The 13054-nt window shown below is 43.0% G+C and overlaps 1 protein-coding gene across 1 annotated transcript in view; it reads left to right on the top strand.

Annotated features, from left to right (window-relative positions):
• LOC117505736 (sarcolemmal membrane-associated protein-like) overlaps nucleotides 1-13054 on the top strand; it is a 119770-nt gene that overhangs the window by 68198 nt on the left and 38518 nt on the right. The window contains 10 exon segments of the mRNA XM_034165291.1: nucleotides 6436-6472; nucleotides 6904-6934; nucleotides 6937-6965; nucleotides 7118-7213; nucleotides 7292-7322; nucleotides 7325-7361; nucleotides 7456-7597; nucleotides 7690-7726; nucleotides 7729-7829; nucleotides 7935-8103. Of these exon segments, the coding sequence (XP_034021182.1) occupies nucleotides 6436-6472; nucleotides 6904-6934; nucleotides 6937-6965; nucleotides 7118-7213; nucleotides 7292-7322; nucleotides 7325-7361; nucleotides 7456-7597; nucleotides 7690-7726; nucleotides 7729-7829; nucleotides 7935-8103 (710 nt within the window).

Here is a 13054-nt window from a genome sequence, read left to right on the forward strand (position 1 = left end):
TGGCTTTGCTCAAAAAGTAAATGAGTCCACCCACCACTTTAATCATATCTTAGATCTTGTTTTGACTTATGGTATGGAAATAGAAGACTTAACAGTATTCCCTGAAAACTCCCTTCTGTCTGATCATTTTTTAATAACATTTACATTTACCCTGATGGACTACCCTGCAGTGGGGAATAAGTTTCATTACACTAGAAGTCTTTCAGAAAGCGCTGTAACTAGGTTTAAGGATATGATTCCTTCTTTATGTTCTCTAATGTCATATACCAACACAGAGCAGAGTAGCTACCTAAACTCTGTAAGGGAGTTAGAGTATCTCGTCAATAGTTTTACATCCTCATTGAAGACAACTTTGGATGCTGTAGCTCCTCTGAAAAAGAGAGCTTTAAATCAGAAGTGTCTGACTCCGTGGTATAACTCACAAACTCGTAGCTTAAAGCAGATAACCCGTAAGTTGGAGAGGAAATGGCGTCTCACTAATTTAGAAGATCTTCACTTAGCCTGGAAAAAGAAAACCCCAGGTTTCTTTTCAGCACTGTAGCCAGGCTGACAAAGAGTCAGAGCTCTATTGAGCTGAGTATTCCATTAACTTTAACTAGTAATGACTTCATGATTTTCTTTGCTAACAAAATTTTGACTATTAGAGAAAAAATTACTCATAACCATCCCAAAGATGTATCGCTATCTTTGGCTGCTTTCAGTGATGCCGGTATTTGGTTAGACTCTTTCTCTCCGATTGTTCTGTCTGAGTTATTTTCATTAGTTACTTCATCCAAACCATCAACATGTTTATTAGACCCCATTCCTGCCAGGCTGCTCAAGGAAGTCCTACCATTATTTAATGCTTCAATCTTAAATATGATCAACTTATCTTTGTTAGTTGGCTATGTACCACAGGCTTTTAAGGTGGCAGTAATTAAACCATTACTTAAAAAGCCATCTCTTGACCCAGCTATCTTAGCTAATTATAGGCCAATCTCCAACCTTCCTTTTCTCTCAAAGATTCTTGAGAGGGTAGTTGTAAAACAGCTAACTGATCACCTGCAGAGGAATGGTCTATTTGAAGAGGTTCAGTCAGGTTTTAGAATTCATCATAGTACAGAAACAGCATTAGTGAAGGTTACAAATGATCTTCTTATGGCTTCGGACAGTGGACTTATCTCTGTGCTTGTTCTGTTGGACCTCAGTGCTGCTTTTGATACTGTTGACCATAAAATTTTATTACAGAGATTAGAGCATGTCATAGGTATTAAAGGCACTGCGCTGCGGTGGTTTGAATCATATTTGTCTAATAGATTACAGTTTGTTCATGTAAATGGGGAATCTTCTTCACAGACTAAAGTTAATTATGGAGTTCCACAAGGTTCTGTGCTAGGACCAATTTTATTCACTTTATACATGCTTCCCTTAGGCAGTATTATTAGACGGTATTGCTTAAATTTTCATTGTTACGCAGATGATACCCAGCTTTATCTATCCATGAAACCAGAGGACACACACCAATTAGCTAAACTGCAGGATTGTCTTACAGACATAAAGACATGGATGACCTCTAATTTCCTGCTTTTAAACTCAGATAAAACTGAAGTTATTGTACTTGGCCCCACAAATCTTAGAAGCATGGTGTCTAACCAGATCTTTACTCTGGATGGCATTTCCCTGACCTCTAGTAATACTGTGAGAAATCTTGGAGTCATTTTTGATCAGGATATGTCATTCAAAGCGCATATTAAACAAATATGTAGGACTGCCTTTTTGCATTTACGCAATATCTCTAAAATCAGAAAGGTCTTGTCTCAGAGTGATGCTGAAAAACTAATTCATGCATTTATTTCCTCTAGGCTGGACTATTGTAATTCATTATTATCAGGTTGTCCTAAAAGTTCCCTAAAAAGCCTTCAGTTAATTCAAAATGCTGCAGCTAGAGTACTGACGGGGACTAGCAGGAGAGAGCATATCTCACCCGTGTTGGCCTCTCTTCATTGGCTTCCTGTTAATTCTAGAATAGAATTTAAAATTCTTCTTCTTACTTATAAGGTTTGAATAATCAGGTCCCATCTTATCTTAGGGACCTCGTAGTACCATATTACCCCATTAGAGCGCTTCGCTCTCAGACTGCAGGCTTACTTGTAGTTCCTAGGGTTTGTAAGAGTAGAATGGGAGGCAGAGCCTTCAGCTTTCAGGCTCCTCTCCTGTGGAACCAGCTCCCAATTCAGATCAGGGAGACAGATACCCTCTCTACTTTTAAGATTAGGCTTAAAACTTTCCTTTTCGCTAAGGCTTATAGTTAGGGCTGGATCAGGTGACCCTGGACTATCCCTTGGTTATGCTGCTTTAGACGTAGACTGTGGGGGGGGTTCCCATGATGCACTGTTTCTTTCTCTTTTTGCTCTGTATGCATCACTCCGCAATTAGTGATCGATCTCTGCTCCCCTCCACAGCATGTCTTTTTCCTGGTTCTTTCCCTCAGCCCCAACCAGTCTCAGCAGAAGACTGCCCCTCCCTGAGCCTGGTTCTGCTGGAGGTTTCTTCCTGTTAAAAGGGAGTTTTTCCTTCCCACTGTAGTCAAGTGCTTGCTCACAGGGGGTCGTTTTGACCGTTGGGGTTTTTACGTAATTATTGTATGGCCTTGCCTTACAATATAAAGCGCCTTGGGGCAACTGTTTGTTGTGATTTGGCGCTATATAAAAAAAAGTTGATTGATTGATTGATATTTTAATGGCTCTGAGAGGAGTTAAGAAGCCGATTTGCCACTTCTGAAAGGCAGCGAAGCAAAGAACCGAAGCAGCGGGTCGGAATAGTGCTTCATTGCTTCAAGCTTCAAAACGATGCACGTATTAATTTGCAGTTGAAGCGGAGTCTGGTGGTGGAGATGTTGACTCAGGCTGCTCATGCTCTGTAACGTCCACAGGCCGACTTGAATGCTGAGAGGAGGATGGCTGCAGACCGCTCTTCTTGCACATTATTAACCTCTGGGTACTGAAACTTGGCACGGAAACACGAGGCATGTTTCGATACTCAGTGCCACCAAAGCATTTTGGTCGGTGCCACAAAAGAACCAAAGTTCGGTACCCAGCCTTAAATTTGGAAGGTTTTAACGTTAAGACACACATGGCGCAATGCATTGTAGGAATATTAGTTTTCATGTCATGAACACTGAACACTGCCATGGCAGTGTGAACAGCGTTTGCCACACATTCGTTAAAAGTGGTGAATCACTTAGCAAACAGAATTTTCAGTTTTCAAATCGGCTTTTTTTTTTTTTTTTTTTTTTTTTTACAAATGAAAAAAAAAGACTTTTACAAATACAGATTTATTTGTAAAACCCACCACACGTTTCAGTTTGGTTATACCAACCAACCAACCACTGACGTGAGTGAAGTCAGGAAACTAATGTTCCCATAATGCATTGCGGCATGTTCCAAAATTAGTGCATTACTTTAAAACTAAAACATATAGCTGATATTACTTTGTAAAATGACAGTCGGGACGTTAATTTCAATAACTTGTCCACAAAAATATGTTAGCGATCTAAAAGGTATCGGAACAAAACTTATTACAAATTTGGAAAATTGGCATATTATTTATTGTATTGGGGCTTGGTATTAGTGCATACGCGATATTAAATGTCAAAATCAAGAACCCTCATTGGCACATACCTATTATGAACCTGTGGATGAATAAAGTCATTCATTCAACTCTGGCAGCTGGAAAAGTTCCTGTCACTGAATGATAAAGTTTTATCAGATCACATGACGTGTTCATAGACCAAGATTGTAGCTGATTAAATATCTGTGCAGGATGTGACGTCATGTGAAGATCAATGGGTTTGGTCTCTTCATATCAAGCTGTCGTTTATGTCGCACGTTGGAGCGGGTTAATGTTTAACTAGAACACACAGCTCACTGGTTGTGGCTGCACAAGTTCTTGCAACAAGAAGATTGCAAAGTTAATTCAAAAGTCTTAAGACCTCTGATTACACAAAGTTTTAACCCCCTTTGTTATTTTTGTGATGTATTGGTTAGCAGAGCTGTCACCTGTAATTAACCTGAAATATTTCATTGTCTTTATATGAGTCAGCACCACCATAGAATCATGTCACCCTTTGTCCTGAAATGTCAGGAAGAACGTTTGGAAAGTGATGTCTGAAAAAGAGTGGAAACTCTGACCTGGGTCAACTAACCACCTTCACATCAAGCATCTAAACCAGGGGTGCCCAAGTTCGTTCGTCGAGGTCTACCTTCCTGACACTCTTAATTCTCTCTCTGTTCCATCACACCTGAATCCAATGAAGGCTCATTAAAAGCCTGGTAATGAGTCTTTCATTGGATTCAGGTGTGTTGGAACAGAGAGAGAACTAAGTGTGTCAGGAAGGTAGATCTCAAGGACCGAACTTGGGCACGCCTGATCTAAACGCTCCTGGAAAAGTGGGCGGAGCAGCAAGGTGTTGGCTTCATCACTGATGTTTGGGGAGGTGATGGTCTAGTGGATAAGTGTTGGGCTTGAGACCAGAGGATCTTCGGTTCAAATCCCAGCCTGACTGGAAAATCAGTAAGGGCCCTTGGGCAAGGTCCTTAATCCCCCAGTTGCTCCCGATGTGTAGTGAGTACCTTGTATGGCAGCACCCTGACATCAGGGGAATGTAAATCACTATTGTAAAGCACTTTGAGCATCTGATTCAGATGGAAAAGTGCTATATAAATGCAGTCCATTTACCATTTGCTGAGACAACAAATGTTTAAAGCTTTAAGATCCAGAGTTTGACATTTATGTGTGTGTGCACTTCTGTGTGTGGGATCAGCTAGTTGCTTATAAGTAACAGACTGAGGTTAAAGATTATCTAGACAGAGTAGAGTTTGCCTTCATTCCTCAGCTCTGACTCTTTCTAGCTGCATTAACCCTTGGATTTCCAGCTGAGAAGAACCTCTGTGATGATTTTTGGTCAAACATCTCCATCAGGTGGCAGAAACTTGAAAACATCCCGTTTCCCCTCTGACTTGGGTTTCAGGATATTTAGTGTCTTATACGCTGACAACAAAATGACAGAGGAACCTAATGTGAAACTAACATAACGACCAGTCAACAGGATGAAAGTGTATCGCTCATCCCAGACATTGTGGAGTTAAATCTGTTCATATGGAGGAAAGGGGAGAAACCTTACAACCTGAAGGCCCAACTTTTGATTTTTCATGTTTGGATAGTAGAAGATTCAAGCTTCTCTACTATGGAAACCACCTGGACAACTGAGAACCTACACAGAAACATTTTTCATGTTTAAAAATGCAACAGTATAGTCTAGCAAAAAAGTGTAGATATAATACTTCATCTTCTTCTTCTTTGTCTGCATCATTTTTGTCTTCATTATCATTATTTGTAATTTCAGTTTGAATATTGCATTGACTCAGTCCTCGTAATTTTTAAATATTTTCTGGTTTTTCATTTAAACTTTGTTGTGATAATTATGATTCATAATAATTTTTTTCAGTTTGAATATTGCGTTGACTCAATCCTGGTAATGGTTGAAATGTTTTCTGATTACTGTTATTATTACCAATAACTTTTTTTTTTTCAGTAAAACAAATTCAGTTCTTAATTTTGGAATGTTTTTTGGTTTTTCAATTAAACTATTGTCATTGTTAATAACGTTATTATTGCATTCAAACTTTTTCCGTTCGGTTATAGTTTTTCAGCTCCAGAGCTTCTATTCTTCTGAGAGTGTGATGTTGCCTCTGGAATGGTCGAGCTCAGAGCAGTGTTGGGAATTCCAGCTTCTTGAAAAGACCTGGGTGATGTTCTGGTCATTTGACCAAAATGACAATATTTCATCCATCAGTTTTCACACTCAAACACCTGTTGCTCCAGAGCTGCGTTTGTTACCCACTTTTACCTGATTAAATCCAGGTGACTCTCTGCACTTAAATAATCCATCTGTCTGTCCGTCTTCTCCCTTGGTAAAGATAAAGCAACGTCCAGTTTGTAGTTATCTCGGCGGCAGGTGGTAAAAGTGAAAACTAAGTGCCGTTGTGGTGCACAGTTGCTGCGCTCACAGCTGGAGGTGTTGGAATTTTTCTGTGTTCCTCCCATTGAAACGGAGGCATCCGGTGTGCCACCTGTTAGCTTCCAGACTCGCGATTTTTCTTCAGCTGGAGTTGAAATGTCTCACTGGAGTCATGTTTGTGAGTTTGTTGGTGGTGGTGTTGCTGTTTTCAGTCGTTTATTCAACAGCCCCTCCTCCGTGCGTCTGTCTCTGTTTTTGAATGAGCCTGTTTATATTAGCAGTCAGACGAATGTCAAATGTTGAATTTCTGTGACAGGTTTCAGTTTACAAGGTGGTGAGAACATGACCATGAGACCTTCATGAAGTGAGTCCTCTGCTGTGGTTACGCCTGCTGTTTCCATGGTGACAAACTGTTTCTGCTCTTCTTTCTCTTTCAGTGTCATCCAGGCTCCTTTACCGCTACCTGTAGACAAGGTAAGAGCATGTGGCGTGTTGTCATCACGCCGTCAGACATGCACAAATAGTCTCTGCTCTGTGTATCATCACATGGTTCTAGGTGGAAATTAGTGAACCGTTCAGGACATGTGTTTCTGCATCTCTCTGAAGCACCTCAGTCATTTTTATCTGCACAGAATGCCTTTTAGGTCATAGATTTAATATATGAAAAGAAATGGAATTTCAAAATGAGAAGCTCCAAAATAGCAAACAAACAAAACAAAGAAATGTTGACATCACTGTGCTGAGGTGCTCTGCAGACGAAAATGTGCAGAATGTTGCTTCCAAATGATTTGTGGTGCTGCTCCTGATTTTCATTTTTGTTTTTTCTGTTTATTTTCAAACATGAAGCTAGATGAACTGGTTGTCCAACTGTCCTGATGTTGCTGTGATGTGCTTTTTCCCCCCAGGTTGCATCCAACACTCCCCCTATGTATTCTCAGGACTGTTCCAGCTCTCCCAGTACCTACAGGTAATACACTGACACCCTCCTGGTCTCACCCTGGTACTACACCTAAAAAAAAATCAAGCTCAGTGAATTTCTGCAGGCATTCAATGTTAAATTATAAATATTAAACACACGTTCTAAATGGAGTGTAAATATTTTCTGGCTTTTTCGTGCAGGAGGCCTTACATAGAGAGCAGATGTTGGAGCAGAAGCTGGCCACTCTGCAGCGTCTGTTAGCCACCACTCAGGAAGCCTCAGAGAGCAGCTGGCAGGTAATGAACGCTGCACAACTATCAAAGTGCAATGATCGACAGATCTGTTGTGCTATATAGAGCTGGTGTTTGTGACAGGCTCTGATCGACGAGGACCGTCTGCTCTCCAGACTGAGGTGATGGGCGGTCAGCTGCAGGCCTACTCAAGGTACTACACACACACTGCTGTCAGATCTGAACACATTTCTTCTGGAGGACCCGGTCCAAATGAATCATCCCTCCCGTCTCCTCTTCTCCTGCAGTCCCAGGACCGAGGAGGGGATGAGGAAGGAGCTCGTGGCTCTTCAGGAGGACAAACATAACTACGAGACTACGGCGAAAAGAATCTCTGAGGAGATTCCTGCAGGAGAAGATCGAGTGGTCAGGAAGCTGTCAGAGGTGGAGGTGGGACTTGCTTGCCGTAACGTTTATGCAGCATTCTCCAATTCTCCGAGAAAGTTCTGACTTTTTTTTGGTCCCCACCTCCTGCATTCTAGCGGTCTCTCAGTACCACGGAGGACGAGTGTACTCACCTGAGGAGATGTCTGAGAGGAGTCCGGGAGGAAGCCTGAAGGAGCTGGCTAACAAGTATAACGCTGCTGTCAATGAGATCAAAGAGCTCACAGACAAAATTAAGGTACCTGCACAGATGTAGGACAAGCGGCAAACAAACGCTGACCTGTGGGATTCATTTAAACTTGAAACCTCTGGCAACACCCCTTTTCTCTTTCTCCTTGTCCAGGTTGCGGAGGGCCGGCAGGAGGAGCTGACACAGCGGGGAGCATCTGAGAAGAGGGAGTTGGAGCTGCGGCTTGAGGAGATGGAGGAGAAGGAGCAGGTTCTCCAGGCTCGGATCGAGGCTCTGCAGGCCGACAACGATTTCACCAGCGAGAGGCTTACTGCCCTGCAGGGTAACTACTGACAGTCCCCATGGAACCCTGCAGGCTCCGTGGTCGCTGTTGTAACTACCTCCTTAAGAATGACGGGATGTAGGCAGTCATTGCTGGACAAATTAAGTTTTTACCAATACTGTCAGTACTATAGTATTATAGTCATTCCTGTGATAGACTGGTGTCCTGCTCGTTGTGAACCCCACCTCTCACCCTATGACTGCTGGGATAGGCTCCTGTCCACCCAGCTGTAAATAACTACTGGCCCCGGCTGTGGAAATAATCTGTGTCAGATTGACGTTCTGTACAGGGGGAGTTGTAGCCATTTCATCCAGGAATTCCGAGATAAACGCCGATAGGCCTTAGGGCTGATAAAGATATTTAAATACAGATGGCTAACTACACTGAACAAAAATGTAAATGCAACACTTTTGTTTTTGCTCCCATTTTTCATGAACTGAACTCAAACATCTAAAATATTTTCTATACACTCAAAAGACCTATTTCTCTCAAATGGTCAAAAATCCTTTTGTGTAAATAGAAAATGTTTTAGATCTTTGAGTCCAGCTCATGAAAAGTGGGAGCAAAAACACAAGTGTCGCTTTCATATTTTTGTTTGGTGTAGTATGAGAGAGCGCGGGGAGGCACTGGTCACCTTAATCACAGATTATTCTGTGAATGGCTGATATGTTTTTGTTGAATGTATGTTCCTGTTTTTTTATAGAGCAGGTCTCTGTAGATCATCAGATTTATGCGTCTGGATCCTGATGTGCCTTAGGTGGTGCTGAGAATCTCTTGGTCCAAAGCTACACTTCCTTCATGTTTTTATTGTGAATTACCAAGAGTGCTGTGAAGTCAACTTAATGTGGGGTTTTTACGGGCATTTACTTGACTGTCCTCCAGCTTCCATCCAGCCCACGCGCTCATTACATGTTTATCCACCAAGAGGAAGCTGTTGGGTGAGAGCGCCTATGTAACCATGATGACCAAGTTCTCACACAAGCATGGCGGACTCTGTTTGGTCACAGAAAAAACAAGAATTCTATCACAAAACATCAGGAGATTGAAACCGGAACAACTCGAATGAGACACTGTGGCGCCCTCTGATGGTCACAATCACGAGACACATTTGTCAGCAACCACTGCTGGTCAGAAATATGCTCACGATAAAAGAAGAATCGGTGAACAGATGTTTATAAAGATGTCACAATAACCTGAAACCTGAAAAAAGGTTTCAGTTTTTAATGTTCACTTTTTTTTTTTTTTAATTGGAGATGAGGATCAGAACAAGTCTAGGGCCTCTCTGCACTCTGTCAGTCATCGCCTCTCTCTGTTATTGTTGTTTACAGTACGGTTAGAACAGCTCCAAGAGAAAAGTATTAAGAGAACAACAGTCTGGGTGAGTCGGCACGCTGTGGTCCATCCCGCCGCTCTCCGTCCGTCTCTGGCTGCTTGCGTCTCTTCATTTTCCTGCACAAATGATGCATGTCACTTTCCTGCATGTTGACGGCTGACCTCTTCCTCTGTGTCCACCTCTCTTTCTGTCTGTCTGCCTGCCTCACGGCATACGTCTGGATGTGACTGTTGGTCCTCAGATGTTCTACTTGGTTTTGAAAAGTAGCAGAAAAGCATTCCCAACACCAAAGTTTCTGTGTAGGCTCTCAGTTGTCCAGGTGGTTTCCATAGTAGAGAAGCTTGAATCTTCGACTGGACTGGGTTGCTTGACGTGAGGACGTTTTGCTTCAAATCACAGAAGCTTCCTCAGCTAAAATTCTTGCTCTGGTAGTCTGACTTCGTCTTGACTCTTGTAGAGAAGATAAACCAGAAGCCAACAAAAGCTGCTCAGATGACACATGGGTTAAAATCAACCAACAGGAGGTCGAGGACTTTACAGAACACATCAATTCGGTGGATTCCAATATCAAGTTCACACGTGAGGATGCCAGAAACAACCATTTAGCCTTCTTGGACTGTGATGTTTCGATTGGAGAGAACAGGCAGCTCCAGACAGAGGTTTACAGAAAACCCACTCACACTGACCAATATCTGCTCTTTGACTCTTCAACATAGAGCCCTTACAGGTGCCCACAACTGCAGAGGGAAGGGCTAAAGAACAACAACTTGTACGGAAAGCCCTCACAGTATGTGGGTACCCACGATGGTCCCTGGACAAAGTGCAGAAGTCCCAGATAGACAGGAGACGGAGACAAGAAGAAGAGTGTCTCTCCCTTATTTAGTAGGAGTAGGGGAAAAACTACAGAGGATCTTCAGACAGCACAAAATCCCAGTTTACTTTAAACTGGTTAACACCTTGAGACAGAAATTAGTTCACCCTAAGGACAGGATCCCTAGTTACAAACAGAGCAATGTAGTGTATTCCTGTCAGATGTCAGGAAAACTGTAATGAACACTACATAGGTGAGACTAAGCAACCTTTAAACAAGAGGCTATACCAGCACCGCAGAGAGGTTGCCAGTGGACCTCAGTCTGCAGTTCATCTCCACCTGAAAGACACTAACCACCCGTTTGATGACAAGGAAGTTAAAATCTTAGCCAGAGAGAAGAAATGGTTTGAGAGAGGGGTCAAGGAGGTATTCTTTGTAAAACAGTTGAAACCCAGCCTTAACCGGGGGGGCGGGTCTCAGACACGCTTTGTCCCCTGTTTACAATGGGGTACTCAGGTCTAAGCAGTTTCAGTCTTTTGTTCATGGTAATGAGTCATTCACGTCATCAGGAGAGGCGTCAAGGGAGCCATCAGGGCATGCTTCCATCCCATCATTAGGAGTGCGCATAATAGGTGCTAATTAGAGCTATTGTTTAGTCACTAGCCTATAGCAATCGGCCTCTCGGTAGGAGGGGTCTGGTTAGGTTAAAAACTCCAGCTTTTGTTGGCTTCTGGTTTATTCTTCTACAAGAGTCAAGACAGAAGTCAGACTACCAGAGCAAGAATTTTAGCTGAGGAAGCTTCTGTGATTTGAAGCAAAACGTCCTCACGTCAAGCAACCCAGTCCAGTCGAAGATTCAAGCTTCTCTACTATTCCCAACACCAAACATTCTGCATGAATCTGGCTCAGTCCTGCAGGCAAATATCACCAGAGATTCCAGAACTGAGCAGAAGGTTATGGGTTAGATTCCTCGATGAGGCGTGTAAATGTGGGTGGTGAAAGTGGACGGAACAGCAGAGACATCCGGTCTCCAAAGGGAATGCTTGTTGTTTTACTCCCGTTAATGGTGCGCTGTTGGTCTGTGAAGGTTCAGGTTCTGCCTGCACCCCCTTCCTGTGGGGGTCGCCCCATCAACCTGGACCTCCATGGATGTTGGTTCATTGTGGTATGAGCGGTCTGATGGCTCTTCCTCTGGTGAAGGTGTCTGAGTTTTGCACCACACGCAGACTGTTCTGGGCTGCTTTGAGGAAGGTTCTGTGTGATGGCACACGAAGCACGTGGCAGTCTTTGTATGGAGTGTCTCTGATCTTCGTTTCTCTGATGGCCTGTTCCTCTTCACTGTTGGATCCTTCCGGGGGATGCAAATGGGTCTTGGTTTCGGTTTTCTGGATTTGGTGTTTCCATGGTTATTAAAGGCTGCTGCTTTGCTGTGTTTGTTTTAAATTTTTTTCTTCTTGAGAAGATGAGTCCTGAGTCACTGATGGACTCCTGAAAATCAAATGCTTGACGTTTGTGCTCCACGGCGTGGTTTTCTGACAGAATAGAACGATCTGTTTCTCTCTCTGTCCTTCTTTGTCTCTGGGCCGCTGCCCTGTTCTTGGAAAAAATGTTATGTATGTGATCAGGTCACGTGACAGATGTTGCTGTGCTCTCCCACGGAGCGGTAAAGGAGCCTTTGGAGGAGGAGCAGAGCCTACAGAGACCTGAAAACCAGGAGGAGGAGGAAGATGAGGAGGATACAGATACTGATGATGTTGCAGATGAAGCTGCTGATGGTAGATTGGTTCTGTTATGACACTTTTGCCCCTTGAAACTTTTACAAATAATACTGGAGAGCACAAAAAAAAACAAACTCAGAAACAGGGTGACAGTCAAACAGATGTGCCAGAGATTTGACAAAGTGTTAGAACATATGCACCCCCCATCCTGCCCCAGAAGTTTGTATTTACTACCCTGTCAATTTGTGACCCGTCTTCAAGCTCATTTGTTTAGTTACCTGGTGGCATGAGCAGTTAGCTTCTTTGGTGAATACTGTATTTTCTGGAGTATAAGTTGCACCTTTTCTGTATTATCAGCTCTTTAATTCGGGATTTTTGTGTGTTGCTGAAGTGTAATTTTATTATTATTATTATTATTATTATTATTGGTGTTTATTTTATTTGATTTTGTTTTTTTTTTTTTTGTTTTTTTTTTTGAGGCACCTTGAGATTTTTATCTTGAAAGGTGTTATATAAATGTAATTTATTATTATTACCTTATATAGGAAAGCCTGATCTGGGTCGTGGACCATTGACCAGTTCTTCACTCTCACAAGGATCCTGGAGGGGGCCTGGGTGTATGCCCATCCAGTCTACATGTGTTTTTTGGACTTGGAGAAGGCATATGATCGGGTACCCCGGGAGATACTGTGGGAGTGAGGGGGGTCTCTTCTCAGGGCCATCCAATCTCTGCACTGACAAAGCGAGAGCTGTGTTCGGTGCTCGGCAGCAAGTTGGACTCATTTCCGGTGGAGGTTGGCCTCTGCCAGGGCTGCGCCTTGTCACCAATCCTGTTTGTAATATTCATGGACAGGATATCGAGGCGTAGTCGGGTGGAGGATGGTTTCCAGTTTGGTGGGCTCAGGGTCTCATCATTGCTTTTTGCAGATGATGTGGTCCTGTTGGCTTCATCGGCCGGTGACCTCCAACACTCACTGGATCAGTTCACAGCCGAGTGTGAAGCTGCTGGGATGAGGATCAGAAATCTGAGGCCATGCTTCTCAGCAGGAAACCAATGGTTTGCCTACTCTGTGTAGGGAATGAGGTCTT

Source organism: Thalassophryne amazonica, chromosome 3, assembly GCF_902500255.1.
Source record: "Thalassophryne amazonica chromosome 3, fThaAma1.1, whole genome shotgun sequence".
Taxonomy (NCBI): Eukaryota; Metazoa; Chordata; class Actinopteri; order Batrachoidiformes; family Batrachoididae; genus Thalassophryne; species Thalassophryne amazonica.